General features: G+C 47.8%; 1 protein-coding gene across 4 annotated transcripts in view; it reads left to right on the forward strand.

The window, feature by feature from the left end:
- SEC31B (SEC31 homolog B, COPII coat complex component) overlaps positions 1 to 17,886 on the forward strand; it is a 2,991,081-nt gene that overhangs the window by 1,409,855 nt on the left and 1,563,340 nt on the right. For all 4 annotated transcript variants that reach the window (XM_069610491.1, XM_069610490.1, XM_069610492.1 and 1 more), the window contains one exon: positions 8,954 to 9,181. In XM_069610491.1, the coding sequence (XP_069466592.1) occupies positions 8,954 to 9,181 (228 nt within the window). The remainder of the gene's footprint in view (positions 1 to 8,953; positions 9,182 to 17,886) is intronic.

Here is a 17,886-nt window from a genome sequence, read left to right on the forward strand (position 1 = left end):
AAGAATTGATTGGTATGTATGAGCCTAAGTTGGATGTGTTGGATTGGTTGTCTCTGTTTGAATATAATCATGGGCTCCAGAACATCACAGGAAATGACTTACTCACCTGGTTGTTCTCTAGGCTTCCCCCTGTTGCAACTGATGTGGTAATGGAGTTGGGGGAGGAGGATAGGAAAGAGTATGAATGTGTGAAACTAGCTTTGATAGCTAGATTTGGGAAGACCCCTTCCCAGTATCTTAAGAGGTTTAGAACCCTCAAAAAGCATGATGGTACCCCTTGGGCTACCTGGGTGAGTGAAGGGTTGAACAACTTAGAGGGATGGATTAAGGGTTACAAGGTGAACACTTATGAAGGTATGAAAAATCTTTTTTATGTTGGAGTCAATTTATGATGCCTGCTCTCCAGAGCTCAGAGAGCACTTGGCTGATTCAAAGGAATTAGATTCCAGAAAGCTAGCTAAGGCTGCTGACTTGTGGGTTGCCAACAGGGCCACTCACAAGGATTCTGGGGTAACTCAGAAGAAGGATGAGGGGAAACAGCCTAAAAAGGACTCCAAAGAGAATTCTAATACTGCAAATTCCGAAGAGGGCCCCAAACAAAACCATAAGGGTAAGCCACAAGGGAAACCAACTCAGGCTAGTGTACCTTCTGGTGCAAAACCAGAAGGTCAGAACAAGCCTCCATTCCAGCGAGCCTTTGGCTCATGCTGTTTGTAAGGCCACTGACCATGTGAAAGGAGATCCCAGATGCAAAGGTAAACTTCCAGGGATCCAGCTTGCCTCCTTAGCCTTCGCTCCAGAAGAGGAAGTCCCAATGGCAAGTGGAAACTTTCTACTGCTGGCTGATGAACCTATTGGTGTCTCAGCCAGTGTTTCTTTAGTCTCTCTGGGGTTGTGGGAACAACAGAATTTAGATGTGTATAATTCTATCCCAGATAATACTAAAGAGTATTACAAAGACAGTGTCCAGGTGAATGGTCAGGAGACTCCTGCCATTAGGGACACTGGGGCCAGCATAACTGTGGTGGATGAATCATTTTTCAAGGCAGAGGATGTTGCTAAGGCACCCAAATGCCTCACCAAGTTAGCTGGAGGGCCTGTGCAGATGTGTCCCCAGTTACCAGTTCTCATCCAGTGTAATGATATGGCTGTAAAGATACCTGTCAGTATACAATGTGAAGTACCAGGTAGGGTTCTGTTGGGTAATGACCTGAAAGCTCTTGGAGTTGTGTCACATACCCCCAGACCTCCTAGTAAAAGGTTACAGGAGCTCACAAAACCTGCAACTTACTGCAGTAACTACCAGATCTGGAGCAAAGGGGCAACCCAAGACTCCTAGGAAAAAGCCAGCAGCAAGCACTCCAGTGCTTCCAACAAGGACTTCCCCTAGGTTGTCCACAGTTAGGCCTGTAACTCCACCTCCAGCTGAGGCTGAGAGGGAGGTACAACCCTGTGTGATTGAACTAGACTCTAAAGAAGAGCTAGTATGAGGCCAAGAACTTATTGGAGATCTGGACCCTGAGGACCATCCTGAGCTGCAGTCTTTACTGGCAGAAGGTGGGCCCAGCAGGGCAGCTTTTCGTAAGGGACAAAGAGAATGTCCAACTCTGGAGGGTCTCCGCCACCAGGCAGCTTCTCAGGCTGATGGGCAAGAGCCTGGGAAGTATAGGTTGCACTGGGAAGATGGCCTCTTCTACAGTGAACCAACTGAGTCTGAACCTGGAGACTACAAGCGCCTTGTAGTACTTCAAGAAAACAGACAACAGTTCTTGCACTTAGCCCACAAGATTCCTTTGGCTGGTCACTTGAGTTTCAAGAAGACCAAGGAAAGGCTCTCACTTTACTTCTATTGGCCAAAAATGGGGGCTGAAGTAGATAGGTTTTGCAAGAGCTGCCATACCTGCCAAACTTCTGATAAGGTTGGCTCCAAGAATGTGGCACCTTTAGTGCCCCTCCCAGTTGTGGGAGTCCCATTTGAGAGGGTAGGGATTGACATTGTTGGTCCCCTTGATCCCCCAACCTCCTCAAGCAACAGGTTTATCCTTGTTGTAGTAGACCATGCTACTAGGTACCCTGAGGCAATTCCTATGAGGACTGTTACAGCTCCGGCTGTGGAAAAGGCCCTCCTTGGTATTTTTACCAGGGTTGGGTTTCCTAAGGAAGTAATATCCGACAGGGGGTCAAACTTTATGTCCCACTATATGAAAGCCATGTGGAAAACCTGTGGAGTTACTTACAAGTTCTCAACCGCATACCACTCCCAGACAAATCGGTTTGTAGAAAGGTTTAACAGAACCATGAAGAGCATGATAGGTGCTTTAGAGGAACCCCTGAAAAGAAAGCGGGACCTTCTACTGCCATGCCTTCTCTTTGCTTATAGAGAAGTCCCTCAGGAGGGAGTAGGTTATTCTCCCTTTGAACTTCTCTATGGCCATCCAGTCAGAGGTCCGTTGGCCTTGATTAAGGAGGGATTGGAAGGTGCTCCTCCCCTCAAGCCAGTCAGAGTGACTGACTGTGATAGGTCTCCGGAGGAGAATGTCACACATGATGGCAGAAGCTAGTGATAACCTGAAAGCTGGACAAGCTTTGGTCAAGCATTGGCATGATCAAAAGGCTAACATGGTTGAGTTCACTCAAGACCAGCTAGTTCTCGTTATGCTCCCAACATGGCAGAGGGCCTTGCAAGGCAAATGGATGGGACCCTTCAAAGTTGTGGGAAAACTTGGGGAGGTCAACTGTCTGGTGGATCTGGGCAGACCCAGGGAAGCTCCTAGAGTCTTCCACACCAATCGACTGAAAGCGTACGTCTCCAGACCTGAAGTAGGAGCCTTGCTTCTAGCTTCAGCAGCAGAGGAAGAAGATAGTGAATCTCTCCCTGATCTCCTCAGAGGTGTATCTTTAGATGAGAAAATTGAAGGAGTCAATCTCTCTTCAGATCTGACACCTGAGCAATAAGAGGAGTGCAAATCCATGTTAAATCAGTTTGCCTCCCTGTTCTCACTTTCACCAGGCTTGACCCCTTGGGGACAGCATGATATCCTCACTGGTGACTGTCTGCCAGTCAAAAGCAGAGGATACAGAATGTCAGAAAATGTAAGAACCCATATCAAAGGGGAGGTCAAGAAGATGCTTGATCTCGGGGTAATAGAGCCCTCTACTAGTCCATGGTCTAGCCCAGGTGTGTTAGTACCAAAGGCAGGATACAAAGACTTGAGATTCTGTGTGGACTATAGAGCTCTTAATGCAGTCACCAAGACTGATGCCCACCCTTTGCCAAGGACAGATGAGTTGGTGGATAAACTTGGTGCAGCCAAGTACCTCAGCACATTTGACCTTACGTCAGGCTATTGGCAAATAGCCTTGACAGACCATGCCAAGGAGAAAACTGCATTTTCAACCGCAGTTGGCTTGTACCAGTTTAAGGTCATGCCTTTTGGATTAAAAAATGCACCTGCTACATTCCAAAGGATGGTGAAACAAGTTCTAGCTGGGATGGAGGACTTCTGCATGGCATACTTGGATGACATTGCAGTCTTCAGCCACTCCTGGGAGGAACATGTGTACCACCTAGGACATGTTTTGCAGGCTCTTGAGCAGACCAATTTGACAATCAAGGCAAGTAAATGCCAGATTGGTCAAAGTAAAGTGGTCTACCTTGGGCATGAGGTAGGAGGTGGAGAAATAAGGCCTTTGCTCAGCAAAATTGAAGCTGTGCAAAATTGGACAACACCTACTACTCAAACCCAGGTGAGAGCCTTCCTAGGCCTCACTGGGTATTACAGGAATTTCATTGAGAACTATGGGACCATTGCTTCTCCACTGAATGTAATCTCCTCTCCAAAATTCCCTAAAAAGTCAAATGGAATGAGGAGTGCAATCAGGCCTTTGAAAAACTGAAGAAAGCTCTTTGCCAGGCTCCAGTACTGAGAGCTCCTGACTACCACCAAACTTTCATTGTACAAACTGATGCTTCCAATGTAGGTATAGGTGCAGTTCTAAGCCAACTGGATTAGAAGGGTAGGGAGCACCCCATTTGCTTCATCAGCCGTAAGCTGAAGGATCCTGTGACAAGGTGGGCAACAATCGCCAAGAGAATGCTTTGCTATTGTGTGGGCACTGAAGAAGTTTAGGCCATACTTGTATGGTTCTACTTTTTTCATTCAGACTGACCACCAACCCTTGAGATGGTTAATGCAAATGAAGGGAGAAAATCCCAAACTTATTGAGATGGTCAATCTGCCTGCAAGGTTTTGATTTCACCATTGAGCACAGGTCAGGGTGTCACCATCAAAATGCTGATGGACTCTCTAGGATGTATGTCATCGACTAGAGGTATGAGGTTCATCCAGGAGGGGATTAAATCCTCCTGTCCCTTAGTCTGGGGGTGGGGGGGGCGAGTATTAGGGAGAATTCTCTGTTTAGGCTGAATTTCCTAACCTAGTGAGTCCCCCATCAGCTTTGGTGGGTTTCTGCCTAACACCATGGCTGGAGATAACCGTAGTTACGGATGCTTCACTCATGGGGTGGGGAGCCCGCACTGACGATCTGACAAGTCCGTGGTCATTGGTCTCCATCGGAGTCCAAACTACACATCAACCTAATGGAGCTGAGGGCGATCAGACTAGCGCTGAATGATTTTCTGCCCTCTGTACGCAAAATAATGTCCTGTTGATGGTAGACACCACAATGGCCATGTACTATATCTCAACAAAAGAGGTGGTGTAGGGTCACTACCACTGTGCAGAGAGGCAATCCCGCTCTGGTTCTGGGCAGTTCAAGAAGTAATCTCCCTGTCGGCAGTCCACCTAGCCAGAGAGGAGAACATGGCGGTGGATGATCTGAGCAGGCAGAGCACTGTCTCCCACGATTGGCAGTTATAAAAGATCTTGGCCCTTTGGGGAAAGCCTCAAGTAGATTTGCTCGCGTCCAGTGTCAACAGAAAGTGCGACCTGTTCTGCTCCAGGGAATTTCCTCAGAGAGTAGCTCTAGGGGACGCGTTCATAGTGGACTGGGATTTTCCACTGCTGTATGCGTTTCCCCAAGTCCCTTTCATTCCTCATGTTCTCAGGTGGCTGAGGAAGTTTCGGAAATCCATGATCCTGATTGCCAGAGATTTAGCCAGGAGAACGTGGTACTCAGAACTTCTCGAAATGTCTACCTGCCACCAATTCGTCTTCCACAGAGTGAGGATATCCTCTTGCAAGAGGGAGTTTGCATTCTACATCCAGAGATCAGGACCCTCAACCTCCACACATGGTTTCTGAGAGATTGAGGTACAAAGATTGGGACCTTCCGGAAGATGTCATGGAGGTATTGCTTTCGGCCTGAAGGCCGGCAACTAAATTTCTATACCAATGCCGTTGGAACAAGATCGGCAACTGGTGCAAAGATAAAGGAATTGATAAATTTTCTCGCGACACACCATCGGTTTTGTCTTTTCTCCTACATCTAACCCATCAGGGGCTACAGGTTGCTACTGCCAAAGGCTATCTGTCTTCCCTGTCCACTTTCAAGCGCTCTCCTGAACAAGGTTCCTACTTCAAGGTTCTTATTGTCATCCAGTTTTTAAAAGGATTGACCAACATCTTCCCGCCAGTTCCATTCTTTGTTCCGGTCTGGGATCTCAACCTAGTTTTAAGCTTCCTGATGGATTCCCCATTCGAACCATTGCATTCTTGTCCGCTTAGGATTTTGTCTTTGAAAACAGTATTCTTAACGGCCATTACCTCTGCTTGCAGAGTGAGCGAGCTTCAGGACTTACCATCTAAACCGCTATTCAAGGTCTTCCATCAAAGATACAGTAGTTTTGAGGGTTTGTCCTTAAAGCATAAATGGTGTCCGAATTAGTTTTAACGCTAAAAGAAATGTACTGGCTTTCTACCCTCCTACTCATCCATCTAAAGAGGAGTAGATGTTACACAGACTTGGCTCGAGAAGAGCCTTAAGCTTCTATATTAACAGGTCTTCTAAGATGAGACTGGACAATCAACTTTTTTTTGGTTACACAGGCCACAGAATGGGATGCTGTCTCAGTGGATTAAACTGCGTCTATCCGAATGATACAATTTGGCTGGGAAAGAGGTTCCCGAAGGTCTAAGGGCCCACTCAACTAGAAGCCACTTCTCCAGCCCTCCAGAGAGGGGTACCGATGCAGGACATATGCAATGCTGCCACCTGGTCTTCTGTGCATACATTTTGTAAGCACTGCTGTTTGAATTCCCTTTTGGGCCTCTAATCCAGATTTGGAAAAGCTGTTAACACAGCTTAAGTCAGAGTTGAACTCTTTTCCCACCTCTGGCAAAACACTGCTATTGGAGAATATCAGAGACGAGGAATACGTGGGAGAACATAATCCATTCGAAGAACAAGTTACTTACCCCTGGTAACATTCTTTCGACTGGATGTTTGTCCCACATTTTCCTCATCGCCCCTCCCAATCATTCCCTCTGCCAAGAAGGAGTTTCCGCGATTTACATCTTGCCCTCTGTTAACGCTCAAGTATTTCCCATCTTCGAGACTGCTGTGCTGGTGAGAGAAAAAACACGATCTGAGGTAAAGGGCGCAATGTGCACCTTTATATACCAGCATCAACATCATATCCGAGGAGAACGGAGGCCCTCGAAGGACACAAGGTCGACAACAACGCACAGCGTCCTCTGTTGAGAAATGTTTCCGGGCTGCAAGCAGGATATCGGAGTATATTAAAGATGAGGTATACGTGGGAGGAGCATCCAGTCGAAAGAACGTAACAGGGGTAGTAACTTGCTCTTCTGATGGATGTTTCTCCTATGGATTCCTCTGTGCCTTTTTATCCTGCCACTTGAATAAGACTTAACTACCTTTAGTCTCCCTCTGGGGTTTCCGCTCTGCAATGTTATGGCCCTCAAAAAGTACTAGACATTTCAGCTTACATTTTCTACAATATCCCACTTTTCCCAATTACCTTCATGCACAATGACCCTCTATGCAATACCCATTCCTCTTCAAATGCTTCCTGCCCCTTTCTGTCTTTTACCCTTTTTTTCTGACCTTCAGCTCAGTCACAAGCCCTGCTCAATCTGTCAGTTCTCTGCCCCTCCACTGCTGCCTACTGCTTCCACTCCTTTGCAGTCTGTTCCACTGGAACTCTCTCACCTGAACTAAAGATCACCACTATCATCATCAAGTCTTTAAAATCACTCTCAATGATCACCACCTTACAAGTAAATAGATGAGGCACAGCTTAGTCATTCCTCCCCCTTCAATCCCCGAACCTGTGCAAAACTAAATGGTTTATAATATCGCCAACACCCTATCTCTTGTGCTGAAATCCTGTTGTGTTTTTGTTGGGTGTTTTTTTTGTTGCAAGGCTGTAAATAATGCATTATATACTAGTTATTGTGACAAGGGCAATAGTCTGGACTTGTCAGGAGGGGATGGAAACCCTGCTTGCTAGTGTGTGTGTGTGTGTGGGACCTACCAGGGAGAAATTCAGAATCTGTCCTACCCTGGAGGTGAACCATTGCACTTGGGAGGGCACCAATTCCTCTACCCCCCAAACCATTTGTGTCCGCCTGTTTTAGTTCAGACCACGGTTGGAGATACAAGCCGTGTCTCTAATGTCCGGTACTTGCCGGTGTCTTTCTCTTGCTTTTGGAACCACCACACCTGAGCAAGAAAACCTATTCTGAAGTGCACCCAGAGAAGGGAACTGAATTGCCATGAGACTGCAACGGTGATCGGCCGTAGAGACAGGAAAATCTGCCAAGAAGAAATGAAGCTCCCACATTGCTGTAGAGACACAGTAGAGAAATCTGATTAGGAGAGAGGATGCTGCATGGAGTGGCTGACGTTCTAAGCAGCAGATAAGAGAATCTCGCTGAGCTGCCGAGCAACACTGGCAAGCCCACGCAGCACTTCACAAGCCGTAGACCACCGGGAACAGAACAAGGAGCAGCAGGGAGAACTTCCATTTTGGGAGACCTGCATCAGGATCCTGAAACGGAAACATGAACACTTGCTTTCCCGGGCCGCCCTATCCATTACATATCGGTACCGCACATGGAAAGTGGGTGGGGCTTAGCTCGCTACTTATGCATTTTCACTTTACGCACACGTTACGGATAGGGAAGAGAGGGCCAGATTGACCAGTGATAGAGATCCAATCCCAACACAGGAAGGATGTAAGCAGGGAACAGGAATGAGGGTGGGTTATTAGGGTACGTCAGAGATGGAGGTGGTGGAACCAGCAGGAGGAAGGAAAGATTAGCAGACCGTGTAGGCGATTTCTTAAAGGGGTGAGGTATTTGCTAGAGAGTGTAAGTGGTACTGCTGTGTGAGTGTGTGTTTGTCTGGCGAGTGTGTTTAGAAAGATTAGTGTAAGGAGTGGTTGTGAGGTGGATGGTACTGAGGGAAAGGAGGTTGCTTGAGCAGTAGTTGGGGGGGAGGGAGTAGAGGTGGGGGAGGGAGTAGAGGTGGGGGAGGGAGTAGTGGTGTGGGGGAGGGAGTAGTGTAGACGGAGGGGACGAGTGGTGTGGAGGGAGGGGAGGTGAGTAGTGGTATGGACGGCAGGGGAGGTGAGTAGTAGTATGGATGGAGGGGACAACCCTAGGGCCCACAAGATCTTCAATAAAACCTCTTGAAACCATCTTTGAGGCTGGGGGTGATTCTGGTGTCATCTGTGGTAGCATATTGTCTTTTTGTATTGGCCCTATTTCATGTTCACAACACACCCCTCCCACCAGCTGTTTTTGTTATACAACATTACTTCCACTTACCTAGTGTAAGGCACTCTAAAATGTGAATGCTCTGCAACCTGTGTATACCCTTGTGTACATTGTTAGAAGTACTGTGCCCATCTCCAACAAAATAAAACTACATTTATAATGCTTATTAAGAAATGTATTTTAGAAGTGGCCAGGCATCCTGTCATATTGAAATAAATGTCTTGATTTTCCTTCTCTCACTTTCTTAGTTTGGTGGGAAATTAATTACATTTGGCACCACGAAGGCCAATCCACTAAAAATACAGCAGAATTCTCATGAAGTGTTTATCAGTCAAGTTATCACTGAGGAAGACTTCCTGTCACGATCAAGAGAACTGCAGACTGCACTGATATCAGGAAATCTTCTTCGGTACTGCCAGAACAAGATCCACAGTGCACAGTTGCAGACAGACAAGAACATTTGGAACTTTTTGAAGGTACGCAGGCTACTAAACTACACTACTTAACACACTGTTTCTCGAGTAATGCGGTCATTGTTGACCTGCCTTCATGTGCAATGTTTTTTGTAGGAGGATGTGTTAAGGTTTACTCAGGGCGCACATGTCCTGTGGGTTTCTAAGTGTCGGCCTGGTTTCCAGCATTGGCCTTGAAGGGACATGGGCATTATTGTACCCGGTGGGCATTGTTCTGCCTAGTGAGCAAGATATTTGAAAAGTGCTGTGCGATTTATTGCAACATGGAGAACCATTTATGTGAGGCCACTTAAGTTTTCTGTAGACCACTTTGGGCTATCCTAATAAGCTCATGGAGTGCCACAAGTTTACACCATCAGAGTTTAAACCTTCAGTCTGGTGCTATGGCCATATGTATTGGTGACAAGCTGGTCACCCAAAGGTAAAACTAAAGCTAGTGTTTTTCTTTTTTTTTTTAATAACACATTTTATTGTTTTTTTCAGACATACAACAACGGACTCTTATTTGGAGTCAAACCTCGACAACAGTCAAGAGACAGCGGTTTCTAGTCAGTCTTTTACAGTACATGTAACTTAACCTTCTCGATAGCATCTTCACCATCACATGCCATTTACAATTATCATGACATGAAGCTCACATAGCATCCTCCCATCTCTGCCAGATCTTTCCCGCCTTTTCCGGGCATCCTCGCGCCCTATATACCCTTTGCTCCATGGCTATGCATATCTGGACATCCGTTGTTGGCCACGCTAAGGAGCCCAATAATTTAGCAATGTTCCTCGTGATCACTGAAGTGACGGTCGAGAAAAACAGCCTTTCATACCGTGACATTTCCCCATCACCATCCACCCCTAACAACATTTTGGGATCCCTGGGGATCGTCTGGCTCAGAACTCTCGACAGTACATTGCAGGCAGTCCCATAGCATATGGAAGAACGATCCCTCCTCACTCCGGCACCACAGGCAATTGGGTTCTGTGACCTTGCCCCATCGGTAGAGGGCCACCCTTGGATAGTAAATTCTATGCAATATTTTCAGTTGAACCAGTCGTAGTCTGGCCGAAATGGCTGTTTTGCATGGGTACATTAGGATTGTGACCCAGCCTTCTGGCATGATATCTCCCACCTCCCTCTCCCACTTGGCTTTCAAACTTAACAGCTCAGGAGTAGCAAAGGAGGTGATGGCACTATACATAACTGTAGTGACCTTAGAGTTGAGGCGTTCCACCACTATGTTCCTTTCCATGGGGGTGTACGCTGGCGTATTGGATAAGGCCGGTAGTTGTTGTTGCAATGCGTGTCGGAGCTGTGTATAATGATATCTCTCAGTTGTTGGTAGATTACATTTTGTTGTCAAATTCTCAAATGATATTATACCGCCATCCATTACCACATCTCCCACCTTTTTTATCCCACTTGTCACCCAGATCGGCCATCTAGGCAGTTTATCCACCTCAGAGAGGTGCCCATTTTCCCACAGTGGATGCAGTGGTGTAATTCTCTTATCCCAGCCTATAAAAGCATTAATCTCTGCCCATACTTTGCAGCATCATTTTGGGCGGGAGTGGTGTGGGTTTGTTTTTTGGTACAACTTTATGGCAGACGATGCCCTCACATGTGGTAGTGATACGTCTGCATGCAGTACGTCATTGACCACAGACATTTGACTTGCCCAGTAATATGTCTGTATGCGTGGTAAGCCAATACCAGCCTCCCATATAGATCTCTGAAGTGTCCGGAGCGCTATCCTTGGCTGCCCGCCGCCCCATAGGAGTTTCCTGAGTGTGCAATCTATTTTCTGGAACACCCTCGTTGGGATATGAAGTGGGGCATTTTGTAAGATGTACAGAAAGCGAGGGAGGGCCAACATTTTAAACAAAGCTGCTCGGCCAAGCAGGGGCAGGGATACCCAATGCTGTACGTCTCTTGCAAAACTTTCCGTAATTGGCTGCAGGTTATCTCTTTTGTTAATCGGTAAGATCTCTCGTGACCCAGATGCCCAGGTATCGGAAATGGTCTTTTTCAACACTGTAGGTGCAGCCTTCTGGGAGACTCTGCCCTAATTCGGTGAGCGGGAAAAGTATTGATTTGGTCCAATTTACTCTCTGCCCGCTAAAGGCCTCATTCCGTTCCAGAAGCTGCGTCACCATAGGGCACGCAATCGCTTGGTTTTTTAAGTATATAATCAGGTCATCCGCATACGAGACCCTGTCGTCCCACTCTGATGGGCCTGGGAAACCACTCCATGACTGCACATCCCTCAACAGCCCAGCCAAGGGTTCTATCGCTAGCGCAAATATTAGCGCCGACAGGGGGCAACCCTGCCTCGTCTCTTTTCCCAGCCTGAAGGACCTTAATGACCAGCCGTTTATTCTAATTTCAGCAATTGGGGAATTATAGAGAAGCTGTACCCAGCCTAAGAATTGTTCGCCAAATGCCATCCGGCGCATAATCTCCCAGAGTGCCTCCCAATACATAGAATCGAATGCCTTTTCGAAATCTATTGCTAGTAGTGCTAAAGGGTCACCAAGGGTCTGTATACGCTCAAGCATCAGGTGCAGTCTGCGTATGTTCATTCTTGTGGATCTGCCGGCCATAAAAAACGCATTGGTCTGGGTGAATCAGTGATGTTATGACGTGTTGCAGACACACAGCTAGTACTTTGACCAGAATTTTTGCCTTGCTGTTAATGAGGGTGATCGGCCTGTACGAACTGCATTTGTCCGGGGGCTTGTCCACCTTTGGTATCAGTATTATGGTAGCTTTTTTGAGATCTGCTGGCAGGCTGCCCAGTTCCCTAGCTTGGCCATACATGTTTAAAAGGTGCAGGGCCACCTCATTGCCACCCACCTTCTTCCAGGTCTCGATCAGGAAACCGTTCGGACGAGGTGCTTTCCCAGATTGGCGCTGTGCCATGGCGCTAGCACTTTTTCCTCCGTGATTTCTTTTTCTAAGGTGGCTTTCTGTTCAGCACTCAGGGAGGGAAGGGCAATTGTGTCGAATATCGAAACATCTGGAGGGACACTAGGGGATTGGTACAAAGCTGCGTAATACTTTGCAAATACTTCTGCAATATCCGCGTCTGTGAGAAGTCGGTCAGCATCGTCAGGTCTGATCACTCTTACCTGACTGTGGCCTTCGTCCCTGTGTTCTATCCATACTAGCATTTCCCCTGCGTTGTCACCAGTTTCGTAGATCATGGCTCTCATTGTGCTGTGGGCCTGTTTAGCGTTATCCATTGCTACATTTTGTAATCGTTTTTGGGCCAGAAATAGGGATCTATGCGTGTCTGGCTGATCACAGGCGACATGGGCCTCCTCCTCTTTTTTAACATTCTCCTCCGCCTCCTCTACTGTCTTCAGGTGTGCTTTTTTATGCACCGTGGTCCAGGAGATGATTTCTCCCGGAGCACCGGCTTGTACCCTTCACATAGTGTGATTGCACAATCTACTGATCCCTCCTTCAGTTCAAAGTACAACTTAGTAACAGTCTGCATGCGTTCAATTAGTTCTGGAAAATCCAGATAATAGCTATTCAATCGCCACCTCGATGGCGGTTGTGGCGCTGAGTTCTCGATTTCTATAAGCAGGGGGGAGAGGTCTGAGATGCCCCTTGGAAGGAACTTTGCCTGAATTGCTCCGTGTATCACTGTCACTGGTAGGAAAAAATAGTCCAGCTGCGATAGTGAAGCATGTACCCCGGAATTAAATGAATATTCATGTTTGCCAGGATGTAAATCGCGCCACACATCTCAGAGTCCCAGCGCCTCAACAAAGGGTGCAAGTTTGGTATGGGTGTTGGGGTCCCGCCCCCGCAGGTGTGTGCGATCTATGGCCACGTTGATAACCTCTTTAAAATCCCCGCCCAACCACCTAAGAATCAGGATATCTGCTGTGTCATCAACCAGTATCGGTGAGATATTGTGTATTAGTGTTGAGAGTAACGTAGGCGGGGAGTAGACTGCCATTAGGGAGATCGTTTTGTTCCAAAGTGTGCCTGTGACATATGTGATCTACCACCTATATCCTGCAGTACCTTTGACAGGGTAAGTGGAAGCCTTTTATGTAGCAGTATAAGCACCCCAAGTGATCCCATTATAAAACCAGCTTGTATTGCAGTGCGGTAGTTAGTGCGTTTAAAAAGAGTGCAGTTTGTGCCCGGCAGGTGGGTTTCAGTTAGAAAGGCCACATCCGCAGTGTGCCTATTCGGGAGCTGCAGTACCAGTCTCCTCTTAATACTGTTTCCCAGCCCATTAACGTTCCAGGTCAGGAGCTTTGGGGCACGGGCCGCTTTATGTGAAGCCATCAGGTGGATGCAGGCGTGAGTAAGACCCGTGATGTATGGTGAAGGTGCGATATTTCTTAACTTAGTTTTGCTGTCGAGCTATGCCAGGGGGACATCCATTAGGTAATGCCTGAATCCATGACTGTCCCAATAGATCTCTCCCATTCTTCCAACATACAACAATCATACTGAAATTTACACTGCAATAAACTTTCTTTTCCCCCGCCCCCACCCCATATTTAGTCCCAACTCGAAGCATCGGTCGCCCGAACATTAGTCGGGAACCAACTGCTATTTGCTTCAGACTATAATAAGAACACTACAAAACCCAACAACAAACCCTCCAGGAGGCGGTTCCTTCCTTGGCTGCCCTGACTTTTCCTCTGGTAGTCCTAACTATATGTAAAGCGTCTAGCATGTTTCCACCCCTGCGTACAGTCGAGAGGGGGCGGTAGAAAGTATAGCGTACAGACAGATCTAACATTCCGTCCTCGACCTCTGCTGGGGGTTCCACGGTCAGTGGGTGCAGCGGTATTGGCCTTCGGTCCTGGCGGGCGCGTTGATTCGCACCCCTATTGTTGTGCTTGGCCTTCCAGTGCCCCTCGACGTGGAGCTCTGCCCATTTCCATGCCTCCTTCGGATCGGTGAAGTGGACCGTTGTGCCTTTGTGGTAGATCTTAAGTTGGGCCGGGAACAGCAGACGTACTTGACATTTAGTGCTTGCAACTGTTGCTTGAGCTGATCGAAGGATTGTTTGGCTTTCTGTACTTCCCTTGTGTAATCGGGGAAGAAGGCATTTTTGGAGCCGTTGAAGGTCAGTGTGCCTTTAGCATGCACCCTGGGTAGTAGCGCGTCCCGGTCTCTGTAATTGAGGAGTTTCGCAATCACAGTACGCGGCGGAGCTCCAGGTATTGGCTTGCCTGTTGGCATTCGGTGAGCTCGCTCTATAGAGATTTATTTCGAAAAGGAGTCTGGTTCAAATGTGTCCATGATCCACTGCTTCAGAAAGAGCTCCATACTCGGACCTTCAGTGTTTTCCAGCAAGCCCAGAATGCTAACGTTGTTGCGTCTCAAGCACCCCTCTCCTTTATCCACCCTGTCTTCCATTGTTTTTAGCCTTGTTTTAATGCCCTCTATTTGTTGTTGCTGCTCCCGTATCCAATCTTCTGCACCTCAGATGCGTTGCTCCGCCTCCACGGTGCCGGATGTCAGTGTTTGTAGATCATGACGAAAGAGCGAAACGTCCATACTTATCCCGTCCATCTTTTACTCCATGGAAGCGCGTGAGTCTGCTAAGCAGCCATGACGTCCTTTGAAGACTACGTGTTTTCCATGTTATTGGTGTGATCGTCCAGAACAGTTTCCTCTCAACTCTGTGTAGTCTGCGTCGTAAACTTGTCTATTCTGCTCTGCATCGAATGCTTCTTTTGTTTGTCTTTGCCCATGGTACGTAAAGATGTCGATCGTGGTGCCCGTCCAGCTCTGAGTCAAGGGGTCGGTGTAAGCGTATGTATCTATCCGCGTGATGGTACTGGAATGCAGTGCGTCGGTTCGCTAGTCCGAGCCTTCGCCAGATGTAGGACTTTTTATGTTGTACTCCTCTGGGTCAAATTGTTATGTGCACCCTTCTTTTCAGGTTTTCGTGAAGTAGTGCGCACCAGGCCCCTCCATGGGTAAGCTATGCACCACTCACACTCCTTAATCTCTCTCACTCACTGAGGGCAATCGGTATCTCGTGTTGTGCCAGTCAAGCGTAGGCAGAGGCGATCACGCTCCTCGCCTACCGGCCTCGCCACTGATATCATATGATTGATCTCCCCCTGTGTCGACCCCACTGCCGCGCTGGCTCCTGGAGATTGCGGTCTTACAGACTGCGAGAAAAGTCAGGGTGGTTTCGCCTGGGTCTCACTCCAGGATTCACCTGTCCAGTGCGAGCGTCGTTAGGCCAGCTGGTTGACCTCAGTTGGGGGCCGGTTGCAGAGCTCGCTCTCTGGATCCGCGTCAGCATCTCTGCAATTCGCCGTCCAACATGCCCACTTTGTAGTGAGGCATGCAGAGCCACTGAATGCTGCAGTCGCGATGACGGGGGGGGTGTTGTCACGCAACACTAGTACCACTCGCGCACCCCGCCGCACCCTGCGCTGCTGTGTGTACCTGTGACTCTCAGGCTCTACCTCCCTGCACCTGACAACAGAGCCCTTGGGAGACACAAGTTCGTAGATCCGGATTAGTATGAGGAGAGCGTTGTCCCTTCTAGAGGGCTCTTAGTATTTGTTGCGTGGTGTTCTTCGCGCCGATTTTCTTGTGCCAGTACCCTGCTCCTGTGCCGCTGTCCATTCCTCCTTCACCAGCTTAGATTTGTTGTTGTTGTGTTGTGCCTTATGTTAGGTGGATTGTGTGCAGCCGGCCAGGTCACTGCGCCCACTCCCACTCTTTATCACTGCAAGTTTGCAATACACATCCGCTTTCCATTCATTGGTGAGCGGGGTGCTGCGCAACCCCCTTTCGGGCCGATTGTTAGGCAGAATCCTGTGCAGTTCCCTTGGGGAACACTGCAAGAAGATTAAGACTACAGGAGTAAGCAGTAAACCCAATTGGTAGCAGTCCGCACCACCCAGATTTACCTGGTAGCTGTGGCTGAGCAGTCAGACCTCTCTCAAGATGAGTAGGGCAGTATACAGAGGATAAACAATAGGGCTAAAAACACAGTAGAGCAAGCAAACACTGACCAGAGCTTGGTATCAAAAGTATATAATTATTTATTTAAAACACACTTTAGGAAATACACTGAGCACTATAGATCAAAGCAAGTTCAAACGCAATCAGAAAAAGTATACACACCTACCTTAATAATTAGACAAGTCTAGGTCAAAACACCACGATTTGTAAAAACAGATGTGAGCGTGTAACTTAGATGGCACTCCAATAATTAAGATAAAGGGAGAGAAAAAGGCAGGTCATGAGAATAAAACAGTTCCCCATACTTTTCTAAGACCACAGCAAGTTAGTGAAGGCAGAGTCTACTGTAGAGTCAAAGTACATAGGCCAGGCCCACTTTAAATGGAACAAGGCGAAATGTGCCCAAGATCACACAGTTTAAAAAGCACTCAAGTCTTTGCAGAAATGTTCAAAGGGGGTTGGTTCGATGCGAAAGATAAAGTTAGAAGGTCTGGGGGCCAACCCAGTTGGAAAGCCAAGGATTTAAGGGTCACCTTTAGCAATCCGCAGAAAGGGAGGCCAGGGGGAACACAGTACCTTAAAGAGTGAGGAAGCTCCAGTGGTGGCAGTTGTTCCTGGCAGCGGGTGCAGTTCGTGGTTTCGACCAGGGGAAGAGAAGATCTCGCCGAGGTGGAAAATTGGAGTCGTTGCACTGCCCAGGGAAGAGACCAGCCGCGGAGTTTGTTCGGTTAAAAATGTGCGTTCCTTTTATTCGCGGTCACAGTGGTGAAGCTTGGCTATCTGGCCGTCGGGGTGCTTGGCACTGGCGATTCGACCAAGGGACGTCCTGGAAGGCGAATGGCGAACTGGTTGTCCCCACCAGCTCAAAGGGAGAAGACTTTTTCAGCAGAAGATCTTCTCTTGTCGTCGGGAAAGTGATGAGGTCGTTGCAGCAGGGCTCCACTGGTGTTGTCGTCGTTGCAGATGGCTCAGCTTCTCCCCTCTTCGGATTTCTTAGGTCCTGTGGCGCCTTATGAAGTTCCAGTCCCCAAAGCCCTGCTTTTATGCAGAAAAACCCCCATTCAACAGCCTAGCTGTCACTCATACATGCTAAGTGGTGAGCCGGGCGGCTCACCACTGGGCCAATCAGAACAGAGTGCGACTTGGGTTGCTAAGGCAACGCAGTCCAGGGTGCCAATTCCCCCACCCACACATCCTGTGGCACCAGTTGGAGGGCTTTTGTGGAGAAGGCTGCCAAAAAGTGGAACAAAGGGCCCGACCTTGGTTGGAGTTACAGAGACTGACACAAACGCCATTTTGGAAAAGAGTTCTGGTGAAAAGACCTGTGGTAACCTGTATCTCACTATTAATACATCTGTTTTGGATCAGATGTGGCAATTGGATCCTGGTGTGGAGTATCTTCTGTGATTTCACTCAGCTCAGGTATCTAAGGGTAAATTCAAAATGGAATGGCTCTCGTAATTCCCGTCACTATATCCTTAATTACATATCATGGGTAAGAAAATAGGGAACCCACTTTACCTGTTGAGAGTCTGGGTTCCTATTAATGATCCACGTTGCTGAATTCTACACTTCAATGGGTTTCTGGTTGCCCTAGAATACAAATCCCGGTAAATGAGTATCTAGGATACATATTCACTATGGCAGATAAACCACACAGCCTCGAGAACAGATTATCCAGATGGAAGGGAGCTCTTCGGTAGGTCGCCTGAGAGGACCTAAAAGCGTTTGTGAAGCAGAAGAC

The sequence above is a fragment of the Ambystoma mexicanum genome, chromosome 8 (genome assembly GCF_040938575.1).
Source record: "Ambystoma mexicanum isolate Mex_15411 chromosome 8, UKY_AmexF1_1, whole genome shotgun sequence".
NCBI classification, from domain to species: domain Eukaryota; kingdom Metazoa; phylum Chordata; class Amphibia; order Caudata; family Ambystomatidae; genus Ambystoma; species Ambystoma mexicanum.